The sequence below is a fragment of the Schistocerca gregaria genome, chromosome 2, assembly GCF_023897955.1.
Source record: "Schistocerca gregaria isolate iqSchGreg1 chromosome 2, iqSchGreg1.2, whole genome shotgun sequence".
Classification (NCBI taxonomy): Eukaryota; Metazoa; Arthropoda; class Insecta; order Orthoptera; family Acrididae; genus Schistocerca; species Schistocerca gregaria.
Window position 1 is genome coordinate 152,069,642 of NC_064921.1, and position 15,157 is coordinate 152,084,798.

At 35.5% G+C, this 15,157-nt stretch overlaps 1 protein-coding gene across 1 annotated transcript in view; it reads right to left on the minus strand.

Annotated features, from left to right (window-relative positions):
- LOC126335681 (spermatogenesis-associated protein 13) overlaps window positions 1–15,157 on the minus strand; it is a 90,500-nt gene that overhangs the window by 49,770 nt on the left and 25,573 nt on the right. Inside the window, exon 4 of the mRNA XM_049999138.1 lies at window positions 1,351–1,478. Within this exon, the coding sequence (XP_049855095.1) occupies window positions 1,351–1,478 (128 nt within the window). The remainder of the gene's footprint in view (window positions 1–1,350; window positions 1,479–15,157) is intronic.

A 15,157-nucleotide genomic window follows, 5' to 3' on the forward strand; every position in this document is an offset into this window, starting at 1 on the left:
ATGGTTAGAAAGGATTCCTCTAGATGGCTCATGAAGAAGTTGGCATAGGATGCTGTGATAAGAGTACCCATTGCTGTACTACGGATTTGTTTATAGGTGACGACTGCAAAGGACGAGTAATACTGACTTCTACCTAAAGTATGACTACATCAGTACCTCCGTCCACATCAAACCAACGAAACACCAACAATTTCTCCACTTCGACAGCTGACACCTGTTCCATACCGAGAAATATCTAGCCACCCACATCTGACACATCTGTAGTGACAAGCAGCTTCTCTCCAGATATGCCAAGGATCTCACTGAGGCCTTCATGGACCAAAATTACCCTCCCGACCTTGTACAAAAACCAATTTCCCATGCTTTGTGTCTCCACCATAGCACCCCCCTCATGTCCACTGTCCAGCAACAATGGAGCACACCCCTTCGCACAGTTAGTCCCAGGACTGGAGCAACTGAATCGCGTTCTCAGCCAGCCTTGCGACTTCCTCCTGCCGTCCCCTGAAAATGTGGATAATCCTACCCACTATCCTTCCCACCCCTTCTACAGCCCACAGTGGCTGCAATCACTGTGCTGCTTTCTATGTGGGAATGTCAACTAACAAGCCGTCCATCTGCACAAATGGTCACTGACAAACTGTGGCCAAGACATAGCTCGACTACCCAGTTGCTGTGCAAGCTGCTCAACAGGACGTGCTTCACAGCTTGTGTCATCTGGATTCTCCCTAATGACACCAGCTTATCTGAACTGAGCAGGTGGGAACTCTCTGAACAACATATCCTTCATTCCCACAACCTTTGCTAGTCTGTCCTCCACCTACAAATCCCCTTCCCTGCTCCCACTAGAGTACCATACATGCCCTGACTCCACCAACACACCCACTAGTCTATTACCCTTCTCTACATGTCCCCTCTCCCTTTTGTGCCCCCCCCCCCCCCTCCCGCCCAAGCACAGTGTCTCAATCATGCACCTAACATTCATATTCCATCCCCACCATTGTCTCACAGGCAGCACTAACACCTTACCTCACTTCTACCCTGTTATCCCTCCCCCTTCCCAACCCATGCCTCCCACTTATCCCCTCCACATACACCGGATTATTGCTCCAATCAGATGCAGGTCCAGTCCGCAGTCAGGTCACAGTGGCTGGATACAGTGGCCGTGGTTGTTTGAGTTGTGTTTGTGTGAAGGCGTGTGTGTGCTTTCTGTTTCCAAAGAACACCTTTTGCCCAAAAGCTTAAATGTGCACCACATTTCATTGTGCCTGCCTTCAACTCCATGCCTTATGTGGTGAGTAGCTATTTATGCTTTCCATAATAGACTGGCGTACACGCAAAAAAACTACATACTTGATATGCTGCGTTGAGACTGTGACAGCTCCTTGTTGTCAGTCAGTCGATTGGTTGAAGTCTGGGTTGAAAGATAATTTGATGAACCACTTGTAGCTTCCTTATCAGCTTCAGCTTCAGGCCATGTCCTAGGAGGGGCAAAAGGTAAATCGATCAGTAAATACATTGGGATGAAGTGAACTGTAAGCAATATCTGTTGGGGTTTGCTTATGGATGTCACAAAGCTCTGAGTCAATGACAATATACATGGCTGAGTTTAATTTTTATACTGTAATATAATAATGGAACATTTTAGATTGAGGATGTATAATTTTCTGCCTCTGTTTAATTGTAAAAATAACATGATAAACAATTCACAGCTAATGTAAGTATTGTGTGATCTATACTGTATGTTTTCATGGAATTTCAACACTTGCATATTTATATATACCACTTAACAAAACTTGTTCTACAGAATTACTCAGTGAAATGATACGTGCTACCATGAAGCAGAAGAAAACATTCTAGTGCAATATTAGCTGAAGTAAAAGGATAAGAAATCAGAAATGCAACATTACCAGTTACAAGCAAACCACACGTTTTACTTAAAATTGACCGAATGGGATGAAAACATAAAAAATTTTAAAAAGAGAGTGACTTGTTCTTATGCTGGTAAACAGAAAATAATGCGAGAAAAATATAAATGAAACTGTTAAAGTGCTGGTACAAAAATGTGAAAGGTATGTATACAAACTAGCAAAGAAAAACAGTAACATGTAAAAAAAGTGCTAGGGAATACATCGCAGTGATTGAATGTGAGGACCTACCCAATCCACACCAGTTACAGCAATTTTGTCTACAATATGCAACATATAATTATGGCTGTGTATTGTTTTGTAAGCTGTATTATGTATATGTCAGAGTAAGAAAGAAGAACTGTACCATTGTTTTAGATATATCCCTACTATACAGACATACATAAGTATGATCCATTAGTTTCTCTATTCACAAGCAAAAGTTTTTAGATCACCATTTTTAATTGTCAAATCTATTATTAATGTTTGAATTAATTAAAATGTGTATTGAATTTCTGGATGCATCTAATCTCTAAAAAGTTAAAACTGTAAATAACTGTAAGAATGAGTAACTTAATAAAAGTAAGGAATGAACATAATTATCATATGAAATAACTAAATCCCAGTTTGTGAATCTTCATCAGCCTGGCCAGCCACTTCTGTATTACTATTTACACCAAAGCATATTTTCCAATGGCATTACATTTTTTCATTAACACAAAGTATTTATTGCAAGATCTGAAAAACACTACATATACAAAATGAGAGAAGTTCTGTCTTACTGTACAGGATGTTTACTGAAAAGTCAAATAGTTCCGTAATTATTACCCCGAATTTTCTAATGGAAATACAATTTACTACCTATATTTGCACCAATTGTTTTGAAGTGAGAAAAAGTGCCCAAATGATTCTGGACTTACTCATACACATTTGAACTGGTCAGAGAATTTATTTTATATTACTGGTGCCTTACTGCACATTATTTATGGTCTAATCTCGCCAGACAGTGCATACACTTGCGAGATTATATTTTTCTTAAGACTTTTCATGATTCTGCAATAACTGAAATGCTTGGTGAAAAAAGAGAAAATAATCAAAATCAGCTTCTAATTCAGTTATAAACACAGTAAGCACACAGCTGCTACACGTGACATCTCTTATTTGTATCACGGGGTGCAATATCTTAATGTAGTGTCAAACCAGGCAAATATCTAAATATATGAAAGAATCATGAAATGACCACAAAAATTAATGAAAATGACCACTCAGCTAGAAAAGCTGAATACACTAAATAAAATGTTTTTGTAATGATGAGATTAACAGGAAATCAGCAGAGGCAACACTCATTCCCCTTTTCCTGAACAATAATCTGCACATCTTGGTCCTGGGTGCAGAGAGCTTCAAAAAAATTATGTTATGGCACTTTTTTTTCTTCTTACCTACTTATTCTCTACCATACCACTTGCATGAAATATGCTTCTTTAGAATAAAACTTCAACAAGAAACAGGAAAAAAAAAAACATTTTAACTCACTGACATCATGATGATACCACAAAATATTGCTAGCCTGCTAACACTAGTGAATATTGCAAGGCACATCTAACAATGGGATTTCCACTGAAATAGTCTGCGCATGGCTATTTCTTTGAAGATGTTAACAGAGGTCATATTTAATTTATGATAATTTTGAAACCTTTCTGTTGCTCAAAGCCTTATATTTTTATATATGGCGGAATTTTTGTCCAGTAGATATGACTTTACTGTAATTCTACAATAGAGTTAGTTCTTTTCACCCACTGAAGGCAACTGGATGTGTAAGTAGCTGATGTTACAGCACAGAGAATGTTTTCAACTTGACAGGTTACAAAGGTTTCAATCAATGTTACCTTACTGTTGCACGATTAAACTACAGTCTACCCAACAAGACAGCAATGCCATGGCGACACTATAGTCTTCTCATTTTGCACTTCTGCTGGCTTTTAAAAGCAATTGAGTTCCATTAAATTCTTTTGTTCTGATGGAAATTAAGTGTATCCTCTGCTTATATTACTGACAAATCATTTATTCACTCCAAAATGAAAAACAACCCAAGTTGAAGGCCTTTAATAGGTCAATTTTAGATAATCACTCATTACGATGTTTTTCTGTGGGAGTTCCTGTAAAGAATTCAAATACGACACTTGCACAACAAAAACATTTTGGTGTTCATGATATATATTATTCTTTATACTTCATGCCACTAGTAAAAGAATATAAATTCCACTTGTGATTTTATTAATTTTTCTGAAATTTTTATTTTATTCTTAAATGCAATATGAATGTAAATTTTAAACAAGATATTGTCATGCTCTTTATTTCAAATACTAAATTCAAGCAATACACAAATCAACAAAAATTATATCATATACAGTTCTCACTGGAAGCAAACTTCTTTAAACTTCTAACAAAATTTTGCCTTCAATTTACTTACAGTAATTATCTACATCGAGTGTTACTCTTGAATATTGACTTTCTGTCACTCAGTTAACAGAAGACATAAACAGAATGAGTTGTTTATTTATTCTTTGTTTGACTTAATGCAAATAATTTTAACATAATACTGACAAGCTTCTATAAAAGCTGATATTAGGAGGGCATTTTATTCCACAAAAAACAAAACAAGATCAAAGCAGTTTTAAGAAACAGTTAATTTTTCTGGCAAGTAACATTTTTATGAGACTGAAAGTTCCGTTACATTAGGGAAAAAAAATGAAAATAAGTAATGATATCATTTCATCATCTAATATTAGAATTTTATATTGGTCACAATAAGTGTACATTATTTGTGCTGAAAGACAAGTTCTTTTTCTTGTGTATGACTTACATTGCAGTGGCTATATGCCCTTCTATCTAACAATAGGTTATGATTAATGCTAAGTGATAATTTAATAACAACAAACATGATTTACAATGAAGAGTGTGTTTACATCATTTAAACATGTAACAAGTTTGAATGTGTAATGAGGTGAACATGCTACATGAGTATGGTTACATGAGGTGAATCCACAAACCCATTTTGTTATGGTTTGGATCCACAGCAAATTTCAAGATATTTATTGGTTTAATCTTTTACTGCAGATAACTTACTTTCCTGGCTTATTTAAAGCTGTATACAGCTTTAAGCAGTTAATCACTATTACGGAAAAGCAAACAAGGAAAGACTTCACAGATATTTGCCAGCAAAGCTGTGATGTGTTATAATGTTTTCCATTAAGTAAAATAGATATTTCCTTAATAATTACAATAGATGAAAATTTTAAACATTTTTAGTTGTGCACTTGTATACAGTAAAACACCGCTCACCATTAAACATTAAAATGTTTCCACAACACATCCAGCTGTTCATTTCTGATCAGACAATTGCTTATAATTACCAAATTATGCATCTTCTCTTTTCTAAATGTAATTAAAATGTAGGTGGTGTGTTAATGAACTGAAGTAATTGTTTCTTATTTTGACACTGATTGTATCTCTTCCTTTTACTTGTTTTTACAAATGTTAACCCATTATAATGAAGAAGTTTGACAGTGTAAGTATTTATTTGTTTATTCGTTCATATAGAGCATGCATTTCAAGGAGGATAGTAAACCAGGCACATCCTTTTCTTGGATACGTTCATATGAGTACAACAAGCTCTGCAAGGCGTGCATGAAACACAAAAAAGTCATTCCTTTTAGCTTTCAGAATCATGAAATAGAGAATAAAATTGTAAAAGCAAGACAGGCGCAGCAATATTACTAAAACAGAATGGCTGACTGGCCATGTGAAGAATATTTATGCCACCATCAAATCCAAACAACAACATTCTTATTATTAATTACTGCTATCAACTAAAGTCAAAATAGACTAAAGATATTCAGAATTCTGAATACCCTAACTGCTTTCCTACATCCTGGCCAGCCAGCTTCTTGCCAGAAAACAAGTTAAATATGCAGACAACACACTAAAATATGTATTGAAAAGTTCAGACAAAATAAAGTGACTGTATGCAAGGCTATTTAATTCCAGACATCTAATATATATTAATTGTAATCACTGTTCTGCATGTTCAATAAAACTGTATCTGGCAAGAGAATAATAGTTTTAAATAGAATACTGCACTATATATGTGCTGCTAACAAACATTTTTCATAATAATTTGGCATGAAAAGAAACATACACTACTAAAATCTCAATGGCAAGTTAAAATCTGAAATTATACATGCTTTTTTTAAAAAGAAAGCTGAAGAAATGAATAAACATATACCAAGAAAGCTTTTAAATTCAATAGAATGTAACATTTAGGAAGTTGGTTCCAGTTTATCAAAATATTCTCAGTATCATGACAACAAACTGCAGAAAACTGGAGTGGCAATTATTTTCCATTCCCTTTCTTTATTACCACCCTCCCTCTCCCTTAATAATTAAAATTGCGTCTAAGATGCCTGTAATGTAAAATACTTATTCCCTACTGACAATATTATGAAAGGGATAGATTGCTACTTACCATATAGAGGAGAGGAGATGTTGATTTGCAGACAGGCACAATAAAAAAAGACCCTCACACTCACACTCACACTCACACACACACACACACACACACACACACACACACACACACACACACACACACACACACACACACTCACACTCACAACGACGACCACCACCACCACTGTCCCTGACCACTGAGTCTGGCCAGTGGTTATGTGCATGTGTTTGCTTTAATGTGTGTGCTTAAAGCTTAAATGTACAGCAATCTTTTTGTTGTGCCTGTCTGTGACTCTTTATCTCCTCCATATGGTTAGCAGCAATCTATCCTTTTCATAATACTGTTGTTATTCCTTCCTAGATTTTTCCATCGTTTGATTTTATCCCCTACTGAATCAATTTATGTTTCCCAACTGCTCTCTAAAGATACTCAAGTAGCATCATGTTTTGCCAAGGAATTTAACTACAAATCATGCCTTAAGTGGATTTTTCATTGTGTAGTTACTGAAAATATTATATAAAAGTCAAACACTGAAACAAAATACATAATGAAACCACTAATAGAAAGTGTAAGTTACAGTAACCTACAGCTGATTGTGCAGTAAATGGCTGCTTGGATTTTTTCCTCGCTGAGAACATGAAATAATTCATAACCTACCAGTCCAGTGAACTAGCAGGGAGTGTTGATTCTAATGCTTGCATGGAATGGGGAAGAGGTGTAGAATGCAAATGAATGAAAAGATTTACTTGGAAGCCTCGGTAGTAAGTCTGGGCAACTGATAGGGGAAGAAACAAAGAAGTCTCATGCTAAATCGGACACAAACTAAAAAATTCTATTGGTATTATGATTCAGTGTAGTTCCATTTCATATGGTGCTTACAATTTCTGAAGGAACAGAATGAAATACAAATGTGAAACAACAACAACAGAATAGGTATCTAAGAATAAGGAAAAATATGACAGAAATAGACATAAAATGAGCAAACACAGTAAAGAAAACCATAAATACTAAGTTTACTGGAATACAAAGAAAAATCCGTAAATAGTTAAATCAATGCTAATAAAATGAAAACATATGTTAATGGAAATAAATCAAATTTTATTGAAATAAATAGAACATAACTGTCAAATGACACAGTAGTACTTGATCTGAAGTACTCCTGTCTATAGCATCAAAGACTGTGTCTTGGGGAAGTCCACAACACAGTGATTTAATTTTCAGTAAAAATGTGCCAGTACAACAGTTACATGCAAGTTTGATCAGTCAGCTATCTGACACACGGAATCAATACAGCACCAAGCAGTATCAGCACAAAATTATGTGATTTTTTGCTTACAATGTTATTCATAATTTTTGACAAGATTTAGAGAAATACAGCTTTTTTGCAACTGCTTCTTGCTTTTAAGTGGTCAACACTTTATATGATGCAGTAGTCACGAATGGGGGAGAAAGAATTTATGGCAAAAATTGACTAAAAGAAGGGACCAGTTAATATGATATATCCTGAGGCAACAACGCATCATCAATTTGGTCCTGGAAGGAAATGTGAGGGGGATAGACATTTTAGAAAAAGATAAATGCTTGGATAAGAAAGCATGTTCAAATGGATGTAGGCTGGAGCAGCTGTGCCAATATGAAGAGGCTTGCACGGGGCAGACTGAAGTGGAAAGATGCATCAAGCCAGTCTTCATACAACAACAACAACAACAACAGTCATCAATCATTACTGTGGGCATAAAATTACAAGACGTGATTAAGGTATATGGAATCCATGGACCAAGTTACAGCTGTGTTTAACTACTAAAACAAATGCTTCAGACTGCAATTTTCTCAGCAACTTGTGGTTCCATTTCTCATACTAATGTAAATGTGAGGGATAAGGGCAATTATTTCTCTATTTCAAAAGCAATGGTAGTTAGACCAGGTCTAACAACTACTTAACACAACTGAAGATAATACGACTTATGGGCTCATTTTTTATCCGTTGGTTAAGGACAGTAACTGGTTAAGTTCCTCGTGTCTAATTCTTCATGTGAGCTTCCCAACTTCCACAACATTGTTATTAGTCTTTTAACTTTCATAATTCTGTTCACTTAATATTATCTTCTCTAAGTAAGCCTCTACCATACACTTCTCTTTTTTATTGTAGTCCTCACTTTTTTGTTTGCAAACCGTTACTGTTCCTGTTCACGTTTCCCTTTTCTAAAACACTGATGTGAAAGGAAAAAAGCTTTATAGGACACAAACTAATAACAGGATATTTGTGATATTAAGACATCATGCAACAGCACATCTTAGATTAATCTTCAGACACAAAATATTGTTACTAATATTTTAATATATCAGCTATGTGACAATACCATGACCCCTCTAAACACCAAGAGCTGAAACTGTAAGTGCCATGCAAACTCACTCAGTGATAAGAAGTGAAAAATTACTATAACATAAAAATGACTAAAATGGTACAGCATACTTAAAAATTAACCTTATCCCACGTGACATTTGTAAGGACGATACTGAGAAAGCAAATGTCACCGACAGTGAGCAAAACACTGCTTCCTCCAGTTAGCACCTACTGATATCAGTAACTAAGCTACAATGTTGACAGCAGTTTTACTTTTTTATCAGTGAATGAAAAACAACTTTTATATTGATTTTGTTATCAGTTAAACTTGTTTTCTAGCATCATCCATCCACCTCAAGCCTACAATCATTTTCTCTACACAGTCAACATTAGCAGGTAAACATAGTTTAATTTGTTTCCTGTTCAGCTGGCATCAGTACTGTCACAACAAAGGCAAACATTCCAAGCAGACCAACAACACACATAAAAAGCACATTCAGATTTCAAGATTTCAGAAACATTTAATAATTCCGTTACCATGAGAAAGGTTAACACAATAAATGTTAAAAAGAGAGACTATGGAGTACAGGTGCTTTGGGAATAGTAAATCACTCCAAAAAATGTTGAGACTTTTTCTGCCACTTCTTGACATGTTACATGTTGCCTGTTGGCACTCATCACAGAATTTTTGCTAGATAATCATTTAGTGGATTTTCTGACAACATTATCAACTGGTGCCGGTGAACACATGAAAAAATACATGGGATGAGTATAGTCTGAAGATCCCAAGTTCATTAGTTTACTAGTATTTCTGAAACCTTTCCTGCAGTCTTACAAGATCAAGTCTTTTTCATTCATCATGAATTTACCCATCATATCCCTTATTTCCCATATTTCCTACCTCTCTTCTTCGCAATGAAATACTTTTTAAAAATATGAAATCTAGATTAAATTAGCATATTTTTTGTACCAAGACTGCTCCAGTTGTCCCTCTCTTGGCAAAACAGTGTTAGTATTCATTTTTGACTTGCATATTCCAAATTACATGTAATGTTTCTTTAATATTTGTTTCCTTAAAGAGAATTTCTTGCCAATGGCTAGCCACTAATCTTTCTCACATTCATCATCTCATAGTGCTTCATTGTTACACAGAATATTAGAAAATTAAAAAATTATTATTTTGTAAATCAATGGAGGTGTATCTATACAGTTTGCACATAGTAAACCCACTTAGGAAAGATAAAACGCCAAAATTCATATCCCTTCCCATTAACAGAGAAACTGCAACGTTTTGCAATACTGTTGTCAAACTAGAAGATAACTTACACCAAGTTCTTGTGTTTGCTTAATAGACTCACTCATTTCTAAAACTGAAGCATTGTTTCCTAAACAACACAACTCACTCCTTTTACAACCTCTGGCACACAGCAGAACTGAACAGTTTGTCCTGATATCATGTCATGTCATTACAACTTCACCAATTTCATCCCCTTCAATACAAATTTCAATAACTTTGATTTAATTCATACACATCCGTAAAAGTCTCCAACTGCCTCCATTCCACTAGGGTGCGATTTGCATACACCTCATGGGAACCTCTGGTAGTTGTAGTGTATAATAATACTATGAGGAAAAATAAGTGAAAATGAATGTATGAGTCAAGGGTAGGTAGTCAAAGGAGGTAAGGTGTTTACTAACAAAAAAGTGGTAAATCTGGGTGTGAGTCTATCGGGCACATATATTCAATTGTCACAGCATGTTCATTCCAAATATGAAAGCCAAAATTTGTTATTAGTAGTACCTGGGACATAAAAGGAGTATTCACTTACCTGTTGCTGAAAAAGGACACAAGTGGAGAAAAGTCTCATAAAATTATTTCTTAGGCTTTTGTTTTGCCCCTAATTCTCACTGAAATACCTGCTTTTATAGTTCAGCAAGACAGAGATTTAACAACTTTTTCCCCTCCCCTCCTCTCCATCTGTGTGTGTGTGTGTGTCTGTGTGTGTGTGTGTGTGTGTGTGTGTCAGGCCCATTCCCACAGCTGTTTTACTAACTGGTAAGAATATACTTCATCTACCCCTTACATTACATGTGAGTAAATCTTATTCATGTGTACTCAAGTGTAAATAGTCAACTAAATACTGTCTCTAATCCTAAAAATCATTCAATACATTTACATGCACAAATTTTGAAAGATAATTTGTTTTCTCGGGAAGTAAATAGTAGATATTTCTGGCTGAGAAACAGCGTCACAATTGTGTATGACATATTACACACTAAAATTTGCAAGCATTTGTAGCACTAAAATTTGATCTTTATAACTACAAATTTGAATCACACAATTGTTATATGTTATGTTTTTAAAAATATTACATTTGTCTCTCGACAGAACAAAATCAGTATACACATATTTATATAGTCTGAATTGATGGTCTTCCCACTTGTATTAGAAATTGCCAAATGAAGTGATTAGGTTCACTGCAAGTATCCTCTTAACAATGTTGAAGAGTTGAAAACCAAAAATGAGGTCTGAAAGAGTTTGTTTTTCTCTGCCCAGTGTTACAGCTCGCACGATTTTATCATGGTCAAACACCATAAATGAAAATTAATTTTTAAATCAGTATATTTTGTGAGAAAGATGAACACCAGAAAAAGTAAAACTCAAACCTAAAAGTACACAAAATTGCATTATTCGAATACTGTTAACAAAAGCAAACCAATGACAAAACAGCTTCAAGTTCAGGAACATGACTAACATTCCATTGGTAAACAAGGTGAGATTAAAATACTATGCCATATACAGCTCCAGTGTTCCCCTTATATTTTTGGCAATATACTGTTTAATGGTATTATTCCTTGATTGGTGCTGCCTTTTCAGACTTATGATGTGACGCAGTGATTAGAACTGGGCAGCAAATTGCTGGTGACCACAAAGGCTATCTGAAGCAACAACTCCCTTTAAGATAAATGGAAGACTAAATTTCTCTTGCAAGCAATGTGATGTAAAAACTTGTCTGATGTAAATTTAAAAGAAGGAAAGAAGATTGAAAAAATTAGGTTGTAATGCTGTGTTGATAAGGAGGGCATCTGAAATGCAGCACAAGCTTGGATGAAACAATGGTTGGCAAAAATTCATGATGGTCTTTGGAATAATACCATTATGGGATTTGCCTCAGATGGTTTTAGGAAACCATAAGGAATCTGTATCACAGCAGCCAGGTTAGGATTTGAGCTCCAATCCTTACAAATGCAAATCCAGTGACTTCAGCACTGCGCCACCTTGTCAGTAGGAAGTTTCAAATATAATGCTTCGTGACAATGAGGTCATTAGTAAGGGAGAATAGATTTGGCATGAAATCGCTGGTAGCATTTTCAAATTTTCTTTTAAACGATTTATGAACTGTAACTTTCCCTTCAAGGATGTAACCTTTCAATCAAATAAACCACACAAAATCTCATTTTAGATTTCTGATGATGATCCCAACCTCTTTCCTTTCAAATGTGCAGTGCACGAGCCTCTTTCTGCTGAAGATAAAGACAGAAAAAGATTATTAAGAGGCAGTTGTGACGTAAAACATAAGAAGAAATGGACTGAGCTTATCCAGATTGGGAGGAGACAATTCTGAGAGAAAATCACGAATTTTCCATTTGAGGAATAATTACGATTCTGGAGCTGCTTCTAGCTGGGACATGTCATTCCATCTCTGTGTCCACACTCTTTATTTTGGTACTTCCGTAGCCATATCAGCATATTTATCTTTTAATTGTTCCTTTTCTTATTTATTTTCTATTATTTAATTTATAAAACCTACCAAATCTAAGACTCCAGCAACTTTGAATTTTCTGCTGACTTCTTGTCTCTAGCCACATAGTCAATGATTTCCTATATTATTGCAGAAAGAATGTGTCAGGATCCTAATGAAGAATAGTTTGGGCAAATGAGCGTAAAAATGAAAATAAAAACTAAATCACCTTAAAAGGACCTCACTTCAAATAAGAAAACAGACATATGAATGATCCAGCTAATTAGTTTACTTGTATAAATGATTGATTTTATCAATAGTAAATATACACTGCAGTATAATTATGTACACAAGAATAGATCACGATTCGCCAAACACAGGAGGTGTTTGCACACACCTGCAAAAATGATGATAAACAGTTTTGTAATTTTCTGCTGACTGCACAGAATTGTCCATAGTGACGGAAAAATTTCCTGGATTATGCATAGTTTATCCTCTTTTTCTACTGTGTTTGTTGCTCTGTACCTCTTTTATTCGGTGAACAGTAATCTACCCTATTATACATAATGGTGCTGTATTTGATCAATTTTGAAGTCCCCTTTAAATTAAACATGTTTTTTCAATATTTTTAAGAAAAGTAAGTGACATCTTTGTTTATTAACAAGTAAAAGACCAAGGACCAAGTAAAAAAGATAAATACTAAACACCTGATTCACTTCAAACAATTGTATGAGCATGAATTTTACTGAATGTTGTTTATCTGATAACTTATAGCACAACAAACACCTTTCAGCATTCTGGGGCACCTCATGATTCCTGTTTATTTATGGATGAACTCAGCAACTGAGTTACACTTCAAAAGGCAAGATACCATGCAAGAATTGAAACAGTCTACCATAATTCAATGCGCCACGCATGCTTTCGCTGCAGAAAGAATGTACGTGCTTTCAGTGCCAAAATCTAAAACATGCACGAGCAAATTAGTATACTGTATTTTACCCACTTTGTGACAGAAAACTCAAAAATATTAAAACTTGTTTTTTTTTTTTTTTTTTCTTAAATGAAAGTGTGAAAATTATGCTGACTGTGAGAAGGGGAAGGCACGCCTTGCAATTTCTTCAACACTCGTTCACTTTGCAACATGCTGTCCCTCTTACATGCATTTTGAGAGAACTACTCTTGGGATTCCACTAGACAGGCTATGGACTGACAGTTCTGGTACCAAATCCCCCTCCCCCTCCAGTGGTAAAGACCTGTAATAGTGGGATCAATGATAATTTCATGATCATTAATTCCACACAAATAGCTATAACTATAGCAAAAACCAGTGGAGAGAGACGGACTGTCATTCAACAAGAGGTCTTTTCGTGCTGTCAGTCACTGAGCATAATTAATAGTAATTAATAGGCAGTCTACAGTGCTACTCATAGTTCAACTCTGAACACTACTGCATCAAACAGGAGAGCATAACCACAACCAAGACAAGCTCAAATAATACTTGGCTCAAGCATATTTAAAATACTGGAATTGGTGAAGTCTCTGTAGTGACAATGGAGCAGAAAAAGACCACTTGTAAGTGAAAAACCTATAAATTTCAAGCAACATATTTAATAAGAAATCTTTAGTTATTTAAGGAACAAATTGATTCTGAATTAAGGAGCACAATCAATTTCTTAGGAGAGAGGAGTAATAGAAAATTTGGAAGACTACAAATTACAGGCTGACATGAGCTTACTGTTCATTTATCATGTGCAAAGATATATTCTGTATGGATATAAACAGTGCTGTACACACTGGCTAACAAAATTCAAATTTTCTTAGTGGAGACAAGAGTTAACGAGTTGGACAAATGGGTCATTGGTCATTTTGTAAAGAAAGTGTTATTATTGCTATAACTTAACATAAAACTGTTGGCACTTCAATGTCGTATTCTTACTTCCAGAACAGCTTCCTATCTTTCTCCCACATCTGTCTATCATGAAAAGGTACATGACTTAAACAAACAATCTATAAAATACCTTTTCTCAATATAAAGAGCTCCACTACTCATCATTAGACTGCTTGGTAGGAGAGCATCTGGTGAATTCAACAAATCCAAGTGTGAGAGCTAAAACTAAGGTGTTGCACATCATAATAAAGACTGCTCTCACAAATCCTACGAGCTCTTTTGACAACAGGAGTTAAATCTTGTGACTGAGTGATACATCAGAAAATGTGGAGTCTGTTCTGAGTTGAACAAATACTCCACTTGCCAGGCTAATGAGGTATGATGAGAAGAGTGGAGAGGATGAAAAGACTGGTGGATGCATTAGCAGAAAGTGGTGCACAATGAGGGTGAGGGGATATGGTTTGGGAGGAGGTGATAAGACACAGGGAATCCCAACTGTTCGGTGAAGGGTGTGGGGACAATAGGTTAAAGTAGGTTAAGGGCAGGGCAATTTCGAGAATGGTGAATGTTTTTATAAGGACAACTTCCATCTTTCCAGTTCACAAAAGGTGATAATAGAGGGCAGAATCCAGACAGCACGGGTTGTGAAGCTGCCACTGAAATCAAGCATGTTATGTTCAGCTTCACATTGTGCCACAGGATGGTCCACTCTGCTCTTGGCCACAGTTTAGGGGTGACAGGACAGCTGGGTGGTGCTACACCAATATA